Source organism: Parasteatoda tepidariorum, chromosome 9 (genome assembly GCF_043381705.1).
Source record: "Parasteatoda tepidariorum isolate YZ-2023 chromosome 9, CAS_Ptep_4.0, whole genome shotgun sequence".
Taxonomy (NCBI): Eukaryota; Metazoa; Arthropoda; class Arachnida; order Araneae; family Theridiidae; genus Parasteatoda; species Parasteatoda tepidariorum.
The window spans coordinates 88606118-88620642 of record NC_092212.1 but is presented as its reverse complement, the minus strand read 5'-3'; the positions used below and the strand labels follow the sequence as shown (position 1 = coordinate 88620642).

Sequence of the window (14525 nt, the reverse complement as noted above, 5' to 3'; positions counted from 1 at the left end):
ATTCAAATATAAATCTCAAATAAAATGGAATGTAAGAGAAATGTGCTATAGTATAAAATCTTAAGATAAAATTTCTAAAACTGATATCTCTTTAAAAAGGTTAAAATTTTGGCTATAATTAAGTCTATTAAAAATTGAAATAAGTGAATTGCAATGGAAAAACCTGCATAAACAAAACGTTATGTTTTTAAAAAATAATAACCATGAACGATTCACAACTTTGTTAAAAACGTAAGTATAAGTCTTAGAAGTTTGACATACAAAAGAAAAACTTGCAGAAACTAAACATTAATTTGCAATAAATACTAAATGCGAACAAATAGTGAGAAAGATTAAGGGCTTAGAAAAAAATAATTACTATTAAAGATTAAGAACTTCCTTAAACACACAATTATAAATTTCTGGACTTGGAGCTATCATTGTTAGGCTGTCAAATGATCTAACCCTAGAGAGGCCAACATTAAGTTGTCCATGACTAAAAAACTGGTTTAGTCTATACAAATTCGTGAAAAAAGCGCTTTCGACAAAATACTAAAATAGTGATCTATCGACAAAGATTACTCACGTCTGCCTAGCTTAATAGTATCAGATTGCAGCAGCTGAATTGAACAACATGCTGATGTTCTCTCTGGTTATTTCCGTTTCCGTTTTTAAAAGCGCTATATGTTGAGCCACCTCAACTAGATTTGCCATGTGACATTTTTAGCAGCAATTATTGGTCGATTTTCTAACGTTGCCATTCGGGGAGTTGTAATGAGGCGTTTTTTTGGTGCCGTGTAAGAGAAATATACATATAGATTGCCTATAAGCTCGTGCAAAACATGTCATTATTAAAAAACTACAGTGCGTTTCATAATTTGATTTATTTATTATAATGTACTAATATAACGCTTGACATAATAAATATACTATAGTTATTTAATATATCGTCTAATTCATACTGTCAACAAATTTATATTATGAAACGTCTAATTTATCCAATAGATACAATAACGTAAACAAGTGTAAACCGGTTTCAATCGAGAATAAACAATAAAGCTGTAAAATATCACCTGGTAATTAAGATTTTACAGATAATCTTGTACTGCGAATAATAATTTAGACAGGGACTGTACAGTGAAGGTTAAAAACGACACACTTTGAAAAAATTCTTCATTTCGGATTTATTAAATGAAATCTTAAGGGTTCGACTCGACTTTAATAAGGGTACTAAGTTTACACAGAATAAAATGCCCACACCGGTCACAAAAAAGTACTTCTCAAACTTAAAATATTTTTGTTGTTGATATATTTGGCGCTTAAAATACTGGGGGATAGCCGCCATCTGGAAAATAGGATTTCAGCCAAAATTTGAACAAAAAAAAAATAATACAAACATTCTTAACAAATGAAATTTTAATTGTAGTGTGCTTAAGATTTCTAATGCTTCGCGCTTGAAGTGATTTTCTTTAAATCGTTTTTGTCCTTCGAAGCGATAATTTTATTTTATCAAATGATCACCAAGACTAAAAAAAGAAAAAATAATGAGCAAGAAAAGTCACCCAGTTCCACATATTAAGAATAATTTGTTGATTGTTTAGCTGAAAATGTGAAATCCATGGCGTAACTCACAATATTGTTTTTGAAGAATTGCATCACTTTATTGATTGAAAACCGCTTAGCGTGGAAGTTACATTAAATAGGTCGTTTGTTATTGTTAAGAAAGTAGTCTTTTAATTGTCAAACATTGCATTTATATTTGCTGTTTACTAATCCATTACAATTGGTAATAAAATAAACAGTCTTTTCAGTTTAATATTCAGTTAAGTTATAAAGCACTGTTTGTTGCAAGTTATAAAGGCAATTAACGTTACGTATTTGATTTCATGTTTTGGTTTCGAATATGAAAACTTAGATACCTGAATACAATTCATAATGTATTATTTATTTTGAAATATTAAAAATACATTATGAATTGAGAATATATATGAATAGTGTTATGACTAATTCATAATATTCACCAATATATTATTTATTATATTTTCTCTTTAAAACGTTTCATTAAATAAAAGGTATACTTTTTTAAAATATATTAATTTAAAGTTGTGATTACTCAAAATAATCCCATTTGGAGTGGAATATGGGGAAAGAGCTCCAATAAAGTTGATTTTGTGAGTTTGAGATAATTTGATAATATACATGATTATTACAAAATATACATGAATATTACAAGATTTTGTTTACATCACCCAAAAATTTCAACAAAAAAAATTACAATTTTCGATGATAGAAAAAAAAGTAAGATTTGAAAATCGGAATGAACAGTTTTTTGTTAGAAATTCACCTTCGATTATTCAGTCTCGTCGTCCTCAATGCTTTTCGCAGTTTTTCCATCTTTGAAGTGTAACAACTCTCGGGGAGAACCCATTTTCTACGTTATGCATGTGCTTTATTTTATATTTTATAACCGTCGTTGAACAGCCGACCCAATTTTAAGGGTTTACGGCTACTTATGTTCAACTCTGTAGCCTTGTAGTTCTGATTCCAATCCAAAAGACAAGGGAATTCCTGTATCAAGTATTTGGTTAAAATTTATCTTCGTGGAGGACTTTTTGATGGAGCTAATCCGCATTTGTATCACATGGGGTGGAAAACCACGAAAACCTCCCACGTTTAGCCTGATGGCAAGGTGACTAACCCATGATCCGTCTACCACAGAGGATATTTTACGTCAGCACTGTGGTTGGATGCGAAACTCGTATCGACTATTATTGATGTGTTATCAACAGATGGTGTGAGAAAAATTAACTTCATTTATCTCGACGCTTAATATTCACTTAACAAAGTTAACTCACACACTTTCAAGTTCTGTGCTGTGATTCTCGCTGCATAAACGGCGATTTCAATGAATTTAGAATATTCCCCTTCCCACATAGTGTTGGTGCCATAGATAGGGCCAGACAAGTTAACGCAGAAAACTGAACAATTGATTGTTAAGTTGATCGTAAACAGAAATAATGTGTTTTAAATAGCCTTCTGAATCTCGGGAAACGATAATTGTTTGAATACAATTATAAAATTCATTTATCCTAATATAATTCCATGTTAAAAATTAATCTTTATAACTATTTTTATATTTCTTGCTATTTTATTTAAAGAGGGTAGAAAATTTTTTTGTGCTGTAAGGTATTCGAATTTTTGCTTCTTCTTAAACCATGTTCATCGAAATGGCAAAATACAAAGTCTGAGCAAAATAGATCAGATAGAAATTTTTATAGCAAAATAGATTGAATAGAAGTTTTTAAAAATCAGGATTCTTTGAACTCAGAAACTATTTGACCTCATTATACTACATAAATAGTTTTCATTCATTGGTATACTTGAGGTCAACTATTAAGATTGATTTTAGAGCAAAAAACTATTTAAATTGATCTCTCTTTTTTTATTTTGTAAAGAAGAAATAATTGTGTGTATATCATCCCCTCATCGAATAAGCTTTTGACTACTCTATCAGGTTTGGTTTTCTAAGGTAACAGTTCACAAAAGGTGCTTGTAACATCTGAGTAACATGAAGAAAAAAAAAGGTAAACATGCGTGTAGTGTATTTTTTACGTGACCTTAAAATTATGGTTACTGATTCAACTATTTTATATTACGGTCCTAAAGTTTGGATCCTGTACCTGTGTTATTGAATGCAGAAATAGCCTGTAGACTTGTTTTACAAAATTAGATCTGAAGTTCAGCCTTTCCACCGAGTTGAGCCGCAGTCATAATATAAAACTTACTGAGGGGAAATTTGCTCTCGAGACTAGTCACATATTTTGTTTTATTTTATAACAGTCGTTGAACAGCCGACCCAATTTTCAGGCTTACGGCTTCTAATGTTCAACACCGCAGCCTTGTCATTTTGAACCCAATCGAGAAGACAAGGGAGCTCCTGGATCAAGTATTGGGAAAAATTTGCCTTCGTGGAGGATTTTTTTGATGGAACTAACCCGCATTTGCGTTACATGGAGTGGAAAACCTCAAAACCCTCCCACGGTTAGCCTAACTGTTAGGGGACTCTAACAGATGATCCGTCTACCATTGAGGGTATTTCACGTCAGAACTGTGGTCGGTGCAAGCCGGATAAGGATTCGTGTGGGGGCGGAGTTATCGACCATGCCAACCGTCATCTATGAAAAGGTATCCCGATATAGAGTCGAGTTAACATGTCTTATATACCAGTGAATTGTAGTTGTAATTTTGTAGTGGTAGATACGCTACAGTACTCCTCCACTAGAATTATATCTGTGATAGAATTCGGTGAACGAATACCACTAGTTGATTCAGTGCTGTTTTGTGAGAAGCCGGGAGAGCTGTATTAAGATCACCGTATTTTTTGAGTGCTGAATGTGAGAGGTGTATTAATTTCACGGTCGTAGTCGCTCCTCTGCTGCCGTTAGCAGTCGAGTAATCACAAGTATGCAAGCTGACGTTGTGCATGATCGAGGCGAGACTGAGTAGCAACAGCGCGAGGAGGTGAATGATGCATTCACAAATAGCAAGTCAACTGTTCAATGTGGACTATCCATCGAAGTAGGCGTTACCATCAAGAGATTGTGAAGTGGGCGTTACTGCGTGATCAAATCACGCTCGAAGGTCACCAATGTGGGGGCGGAGTTATCGACCATGCCAACCGTCATCTATGAAAAGGTACCCCGACATAGAGTCGAGTTAACATGTATTATATACCAGTGAATTGTAGTTGTAATTTTGTAGTGGTAGATACGCTACAATTCGTATCGATTTGCCATCTCTGAGGTTCGAATCCGGTTCACCTCATTGGAAGGCGAACGCTCTATCCCCTGAGAAATCACGGTTCATGAAAGGTGCACCCGGATTTGAACCGGGAACCTCTCCATTGTAAGTTGTTTGTCCTTTGTCATCGGAGTCTGCTTGTAGCGGCTCCAGTTGAAAATATCCTCTCTTCATAGTTCATTAAAAATATAACATATTTGCACAGGCCTGTTTAATGTTTCAGGAAAATCTTCACTTGCACACATTTTTCAGGGAAAACAAAGCATTCATTATTGGAAGCGGATTTCCAATAAGCATTTCTGATGAAACACATTATGCGTGATAATTTTTTATTCCAATACACACTTTATAATGATCTCCCGAACATCCTAAATCCTTACACAAGACACAGATGCTCTGAGAACGATAAGCATTCTATGCAAACACATCGATACTCATTCAAGTAGCCCTAATGAGGGAGATGTTTTAAAACCTCATTAATTACGCACATCTTAAATGTTAACATCCACTCTCTCTCTTTGTATAACTCTACGCTATCCGTCATTTCGGATTAACAGTCGCCCGTTGATACTCAAATGATGAGCCCCATTCGATGGGGGGGGGGAGGGTGACTCCAATGGAGAGCGCCAATCCCCGCCAAAGCGAATGGAATTTTTCTCTGGATTTTCAATCAAAACTGAAACCATTTACGTTTCATTTTAATGATAGTCTTTACAAGGTACCTTTACACGTACCTTAAGGATAGTCTTAAGGTACCAGAGGAGTATTTTGATTTCTTTGTTTTTGTATTTTTTTAATTGAATTTTAAACTTTTTATTTTTGTGTCAAACATCACGTTTTAATTCTCAAAATGTTCATCTTTAGAATATTCATATAATGTTCACTACCACTAAATGTTCACGCTGTTCAATTGGTGTTGTGTAATCGAGTTGTATAGCAGAAAATTTCGAATTACGTAATTTCCCCCCCGACAAGAAAAGGAAAAATATTCAAATTTTCAGTTTAAAACTATAAATCTTAGTCGTTTCATTAAAAAAATAATGAATTGCGTCGAGAAAAATATCTTTATTCAGAAAAAACACGTTTATATGTTTGATTTCATAAATGTTTGCATATGATGCAACGCATCCAAATTGTCCCCTCCATGTTTAGCTCTCCTGACAAATATAATTTTTAAAACTTTTTAAAAATGAATGTTTATTTTTTTATACCATTTTTTACCAATTAATGACACCACTTAAAGTTACACAAAAACGGTCTGCTTCAACGGAAGATTTAGCAATTTACTTCAATGAATGATTATTTTTTTCAACGGCATTTTTTATACAAAAATCCAAATATAAAAATATTTTGGTTTTTTACTTTTCTTCTAATGAAGTCGGTCAAAAATTATTCGTTTGAAAAATGAATTAACATTTGAAATGAAATGAAAAATTGAGTCCTCTCGGTTTATTTTGTTTTGAAACAAAATAATTTAACAAAATGGATTATCAAGACGATGATAGTTAAATTTAATTTACTACAAATAAATATAATTCAGTCGGTATATTGACCATTTTTATCATGCACGGTTATTATGCAGTTAGTAGTTGATCAACAAGATGACCCAGGTGAATGATACAAATTGTCCTCATTTCGACGAAAAAAAGTATTATTAGAGTTAGAAAGATCATGGATTGCCTTCGGGCTAACCATGAGATATTTCCTCTCCCTGTAACTTAAATGTTGGTTAGTTCCATAAAAAAAAGTCCCTTTTGAAAGTTTGTTATTCCTAAAACTTGATTCAAGAGTTCTCTTGTCTTCTGGACCATTTCAGTTCAAAATTGCGAGGCTACGGAGCAGAACATTCATAACAAAATGGGTAGACTGTTCCACCCCAGTTATAAAATAAAATGCCACAGAATAAATATAAAAAAAAATATGTCTGGGAAGTTTGAAAGAAAGATGAAGAGAAAAGTCGATGTAAGTGGTCGAACGAATTTACTTTTGACTTGCAGAGTGTCCCTTTAATAAAAAAAAAGCTTTTAACTCATTTCGTAGGTAAAAGTTTAGAGCTAAATTATTTTACTTAGCTTTATCGTTGTTTTTCTACTATAAACAATGCGCCGTTAAAAAGATTTTTTAAGTTAAAAAAATAGGGTGCAATTTAAAAAAATATAGTTCCAACAGTTAATTAAAGAGTTCGGACACCTTATGATTATTTTTATATTTGCATCACTAAAATAAATGAATGAACGAAACTCAATTCATTATTTAGTTTTAAAATGTTTTTTTTTTAAATCCTTTTTTTATACTTACTTGTTTACTGAAAGTTAATTTCATATTATTTTTAATTCACAAGTGCTTCTAATTCGCATCACACTGCCTCGCTTTCAAAAGTGAATGAGAGGCAGTTCATTGCCGAATGATAATTATTATTCAATTTTGAAATAATTGAAAACATTTTTGAATAGTTAGGGTTAGGTATACAAAATTTCACTACATAAGAGATATTTTTAGAGAAAATTCTAAAATGTGATTAATTTCAAAATTCCCGAACAAAGTAAAAAAAAATCCTTTTACAACGTTTCTATGAATTTTTAACGATGAAGCATCCAACATTCATCGATGACTGAAATTTTGGTTCTTTTCCACCAAACTCAAATTTTAAATTCTAATACAAATTTCGTGATCAAACTTTATTTTAATAAAAAGCAGTTAATTAAAATGAAGTTAAAAGAAAATGTATTGAAGTTATTTACTTAATATAAGAATATTGGTTTGATATAAACTATAAGAAATAAAAAAAAGTATTCAAATTATATCTTTTGCATTGTTTCTTAAAAATTTAACACTAGATTGCCCAATGATGCCATTTTGACTGCTTTTTAACTTCAATTAGAAAAACTATGATATGTATAATGACACAATTTCTCCGACATTTGTGACATTTTGCACAACATAAAATTTTTCTTATTGTTAATATTTACTAATAACTTGCGATATAACTGCAAGTAATATAAAAAATATTAAAAATTAATTTTAACACTAGATTGCCCAATGATGCCAGTTTGACTGCTTTTTAATTTCAATTAGAAAAACAATGATGTACTATATAATGACATAATTTCTTAGAATTTCGTGACTTTTGGTACAACAAATAATATATTATTAATATTTACTTAATAACTTGCTACATAACTGTAAATAACATAAAAAATTAATTTTAAACGAATTTCCTTACACAGTAGTTATTCTTTCACAATTCAGTCATTCTGACTGTTTTTGAGCAATATAGATCTATATACTAAGTTTCAGTCTTTCTAGTGTAAAAAAAAAGTAATTTTAAATAAAAAAAACTTTTGAATTTTTATTTCGAAATAATTATTCAAAATAATCTCTTAATGTACTAAATCATCAAATAATTTGATTAGTGTTTAACAATGCAAATGTTTGATTAATATAGGAAATCAACTTATCAAACTAATATATTTAAAATATATATACATAATAAAAAAAAATTTGTCTTATTTTTTGATGAATATTTAAAATGGAATTGCCTATTTTTGATGAATAACTAACGTTGAATATTGTATGGCAAAATACACATGAAATAAACATTAATTAGTTTTATAATTATGTGGAAATTCTGCTTTGCTTTCTAGAGATGCGGCGAAATGGGCGAAGTTAATACCTCAGGTCGCTCTCCTCACGAAATCATTAGATCAAAAAATATAACGGTATTCCATTTTTTTTTTAAAACTTAAGCGACAAGTAAGTTTCTACTTATTTATTTATTTTTTATGGCTACTCAGGATGCTTGTGAGACTATATTCACACACGTTGAATGACTGTTTTCCCGATTGGGTTTACATCGACGAAACCACTCCGACTATATAAATGTTCATTAGCAGCACGAATGTACCGGATAAAAAAAAGCCACAGTGGACTGATCGTAAAGACACGGTTCTTAGTAGAACACCGAAGTCAAGCACCACTGTCTGCGGTCAATAAGCGGGTGGGTGACCACTTTCATCAGCCTGCGTAGGGACCGAAGGTGCGCAGTATCGCTCCTCGTTAAACTGCTCTACCGTAAAGTGTTCTACTTTGCGCGCAGGTCCTCAGGCTACCAAGGCAGGGAAGCCATCCCCTCTGCAGAGGATTAAAATTGTGATGGCAGGTCTTCGGATTATCCTCAGGGATGTTTCCCCGACCGTCGCCAATAGCTCATTGTGCTGCTCTAGAGCGACATAAATAAAGTATCTACCTTCCCCCCAGAAAAAGCCTACTGTTTGTCTAAGATAGGTACTCTGACCGCCACTAAGTCTGCAGCCGTCTGGTGCTATGGAAACAAGAAGAGGGCACTTTAGGGAGGGTAGCTTCGATGAAAGAGGTCTCTTCTCTCGCCGAAACCAGTCCTAAAGAGGGAGCCCGTACCCCACTTAAAATTATCATACCTCGTTACCATAGTCACCGCCACAGCTCCAGACGAATGTCTGGCGGAGTACCTATCTTAGACAAACAGTACTAATTATTTCCAAAATATTGGGATAAAGAAATATTGTTATGTGACAATAAGGATGTGAAGAATGAAATCGTTCTTAGAAGTTCATTACGTGAATAAAAGAAGTTAAATAATAGTTTAAAAAAAACTGTTTTGAAGTTTGAGAATAGTTACCAGAAAAACGCAATTTTTCATTTTTGAATTTAGCTATTTTATTTTGCTCTATAAGGAAATATTTAAAGAATTATTTTATAAACTGCCTGAGGCAACTGAGGCTTTTTATATAAACAGAATTTTAAGTATTTCGAGACTTAAAATCATTCAGTTATAAACCAAAATAATGCATGGAGAAAAAAATTCTGGTAAAATTATCGTACTGTCTGATAATGGTATTCTTGGTAAAAAAAAACAACAACAACATACTTCTGGTTAATAAAACCAAAATATACTGCATTTAAATCATTCATTTAGCAATTTTTTCGTTCATATAGTAATGGTTTAACTGGAAATTCACGTTTTCAAAATTATAGTTCTTATCATCACACAATTTAATTATTATTAAAAGTAAGTTTAACCAAATAAATGCTTTTTTGTTATGCTCTAAGGTGTCAGGAAAAAATGACCAAATTTTACCACAATTACTAAATTTTATCACACATTATTTTTAATCACTTTCATAGTTAATTTTACCAAATTCGTTGCTAAAGCATTTCTGTAAGAACTACAGAGATTTTTGATGTTCCCAAAACAAGTGGAAAATATGGTCAAAACTACCAAAATCATATTTTGGTAATTTTGACCTTATTTTTACCTTCGTGTATAAAAGTATGAATTCATACTGCTCATGTGAGAGTGGATTTAGTGTTCATGTTCGTATGTGTCCTTTTTATTTTAATGATTGCGTGAAAAAGTGGGACAATTTATTAAAATGTTCATAACAAACATATGTTAACATTTAAAAAAATGTGTTAGTTATTTCAATAACATTGATTGAAAACAAAACAAACTAGCAACTACTTAGTGAAAATCAAACTGCGCACTTAATTGCTATTTTTAAATATGCAAGGCAATGAATTTATTCTTAAGTTTTTCATCGCCGAACTAAAAATGAACTTCAAACTGTTATAAAATTTAAGTTAAGAGAATACACATATCTAAAACGGTAAACAATGTATTTTATAGCTCAAAAATAAATTTAAAAAAATAATTTAGCTTAATGGCACGTTAAAAAAAAGCTAAAAGCCAAGGGAATGAGTATTTACGTTAAATTTGAGGTAAACATGAATATTTAGTTTTAACTTACTCCAGCGTAACATATTTTTTCTATACTTTCTTAATTTTAGTTAGGTTGAAAAGTTAATAACAGTAAAGTAATTTAAGTTCATTTGAACATTTGTTTTACTGATTCGAAAACCAAACGATAATCTTATTTCAAATTCCTAAATATAATTTAAACGTGTCAAATAAAACGTTTTGTCTTATAAAAATTCCTATGAACAATGCATTATGTTTCAAAAAATTTTTTTTAAGGCTTAAACATTTTCTGAAAATACCTGAAAATGTTTTTTTTACTGGGGAAATGATTTTTTAAATGGGAAACCCTAATCCATGGAAACAAATATTTGTTTATTTAAAGAAAGAACGAAGTTTAATTTCGTAATTTAAAATATCTCACGCATTAATGAATGAGAATATTCGAGGTCAGCCCCTCAATTCATTAAGATTGAGTCCTAGAATTTGCAGATCAAATCATTAGATCAAAAATTATTCAGGCTGAGCCATTTTTTCTTCTTCTTTTGAGCATTGTACATGTGTTTCGATATACATATATTAAACGTATGTACAATATATCTATAAATATTGATTGAATGTATATGTACAGTACGCAAAAATAAATGAATAAAGGAGCCACACCCAAAATAACTTTTGATCTAATGATCGGATTTAAGTGTTGTAGGACTTAATCTTAGTGGTTCGGGAGGGTAAACTCAAACATGCTAAATCAGTGCAGGCAATATTTTAAATTACGAAATAAGACACACAAATAAAGCCCTTTCTTTGAATAAACATACCACTTTTTCGATGGGTTCACATTTCTGACCCCCAAAAATACCGAAATCTGGAAAATATGATCTCTCTAGTTTGGTCAGAAGAGCGATCCAAAATTTGGACCCCTTGATGCTAATTTTACTTTTTGCGTATTTCGTCATATCTCGCGAACTTTTAAAGCGAATTGAAAAATTTTCGCTCGTAAATATAAAATTCGTTTATCTAAAGATAATTAATTCTATGCAAAAAATAAATTTTACTTAATATTTAATAATAGTAAAAAAAAATTTAACTGTAAGGCATACAACCTTTTACATTAATTTTAAAGAACGTAATATTGCAAGGCAAAGTACAAAACCTGAGCGAAATCGGTCGAATAGTTTCTGAGAAATCAATCGAATTTTAAACTTACGACTTTTTAAAAAAAATTCGATTTCTCAGGAACTATTCAACCGATTTCCACCTAAGTTTGCAGTTTTCCATGTAAAATCACATTCTTTAAAATGAAGTAAAAAATTGTATACCTTACAGTTATGAATTTTTTCGACCATTATTAAATAAAATAATAAAAAATTAATAAATATTTACTAAAATGTATTTTTCTCATGGAACTATCTTTAGATAAATGAATTTTACAATTGTGTCCAATTTTTTTTTTCAATTCCCTTAAAAAGTTCTTGAGATAGTGTGAAATTCGCAATATTAAAATAAACATTAAGGATGTTCAAACTTTCGACAGTTGTTCTGATTCAAACTATGGGGTCCATATTTCCCAGATTGCAGCTACTCCTTCATATTTTTTCTGTCAGAAAATTGAATGCGTAGGAAAAAATTCAATTTTTATTCAGAGAAAATACGTTTTTGAGTCTGATTTTGTAGCTTAGAACTATCATTTAATGAAAAAATTATTGCTCGATTACCTCACTCACATACTAAATTTTTTCATTCTTCGAACGCAAATTTAAATATTAAACTTCATTCTTTATCGCTGAATTCATCAAAATCTACCAAATTTTTCTGCTCATATAGAACCACAGTTTTAGGTAGATCAAAGCATCTTGAATAGTATGCCACAGCTTTGGAACGATCGTCGACGTCCGCTGTAAATGTTTTGATTTTGCTGTTAAAGTTAAAATGATATTCCACTACGTTTGTTCCACTTTAATTTACGGATTTTCGTAAAATCTATTATTTTCTTTTACGTAAGTTTGATATTTTTTCACGGGTGCATGCCCAATTACTTAAATCCTTACGTACGGGAACTTACGGATGCTAACTTAAATTTGCGAAATCTCCCTATTATTTTTTATTGTGTCAACTTGGTTGCTTAGCAACGGAAAAACGATAGGTATTTTCTCTTTTCTATCACATAGTTCGTTTAAGGTTATCTTAAATTTCTTTTCCTGCTACGGTGATATTATTTTGGATATTTTGGGGGGATTACACCTAATATATATATGGCTTTCTTGCACACAAATTTATGCCCCAATTTTTTCGAAATTTTGTCTAACCTCTATAGTTTTAGGGTCAGAAATCCAAATATGCAAAAAAATTATACGTTTATTCACAGAAAGTACGCTTTTGTATCTGATATCGTAACTTAATTAATAGTTAGTGCTAATTAAATCGTGTATTTGAGGTCAACCCTTTGAACCATTAAGATTGACACTTAGTACGTGAACGTCTGATCGTTAGAACGAAAGTTATTCAGGGGGATACCTTTTGTATTTTGCGCACTGTACATGAAAGGAGAATTTCTTATTTATTTTTAAACGATTGCATCCTAAGAACGCCTAATGTAAATTTTTATTCCAAAAAAGTAATTCTTACTGTTAATTAAGAAAGAAATATGTGAAAAATACTGGCATCTGTTTGATACACACTGAAATGTAATATATATATTTTACTAGTTTTATTTTGATTACCTTCTAATATCAAATTCTATAACTGAATGTGTGAGATGGTAATATGAAAATCAATATGTTAAACCAAAACAAAAAGATTAAGATATAATTTTAGACCTTTACCCCTTTGTTGAATATAGTAGGTCATTACTTAGCTCGATCAACCAGTACGTTTGGAGAATTTGAATTCAAATTATTTAAAATTTTTAATGTGCATGGTTTGAAAATAATGCAAAAGGATAAAGAAAAAAAGAAGTACGTACAAAAGTACAAGAAAGGTTGGGAACACGAAAATCAGTTTAAAGGTTTAAGGGTAAAGGATTTTGTATCTTCTTCTTCTATGTTAAAAACGTTCAACAGCGAAAACATATACAAATCAGAAAGTATTGACGAAAATATGTTGGATATTTTATCAAAAACTTAAGCATAATGCTAGAATTAAAATATTAAAAAAGACTACATCGTTGATAATAAAAAAATTTATGAAAAAATGTGCAAGTCAAAAAGTATTGAAAAAAAATATCCTAAATATTTTAGTAGAAATTAAAGATCATGTAACGATTGAAATATAAAAAAGATTAATTTGTTGATAATAAAACATTAAAAAGTATTAAAGCAACGTTTTCTCTACGTTATTTAACTTTTGTACTATTTTTTAATACTTATACATTAAGTTAAAAATTTTGGGGTTTTTTAAAAATTTTAGGGGATTTTACAATGCTATCTGGGGGTGAACGGTTATCAGCAGCTGGCAACACTGTTACTTGCTGCATTATGAACTTATGTTGCCATCAAGCTCTCGTCATTTTATATTTTATTTTATAACCGTCGTTGAGAACAGCTGACCCAATTTTCGGTATACACCTATTAATGTTCAACTCCCGTAGCCTTGTAATTTTGAATCCAATCCAGAAATAAAGTAGTTTCGACCATTTTTTTGTGTTGATATACACTACAGTGTTTTAATGAACATAAAAATTGTGAATCTACGTTAAATCGTTAAGGTTTCATGAATACTATCTATGGAACTAATTCTAATTTTTTATTGCAATGTGCATTTAAGAACGCTTTGTAAATAATGTTTTCATTACGTTTGCTACCGATTTGAACTGAAAACAACCACATTTTTTTTTTAGACACACACAAAAGAAGAGAGAGAAAAAAAATAGTCAAACATTTGATTAAAATGAAAAATGTTCCTTTTTACCTTTGGGTGTGCCCTTTTGGGGAATGCAATCTTCGGATCGATCTAAAAGAGAGAGAGAGAGAAAAAAAAAGGGGACACTGAGTTACACTGAGTCCTCTTTGGC

General features: G+C 31.0%; 1 protein-coding gene across 5 annotated transcripts in view; it reads right to left on the bottom strand.

Moving 5' to 3' along the window:
- The window catches only part of LOC107445073 (RNA-binding protein Musashi homolog 2), a 168580-nt gene that overhangs the window by 48456 nt on the left and 105599 nt on the right, over positions 1 to 14525 (bottom strand). For all 5 annotated transcript variants that reach the window (XM_071185994.1, XM_071185997.1, XM_071185996.1 and 2 more), the window contains one exon: positions 14423 to 14464. In XM_071185994.1, the coding sequence (XP_071042095.1) occupies positions 14423 to 14464 (42 nt within the window). The remainder of the gene's footprint in view (positions 1 to 14422; positions 14465 to 14525) is intronic.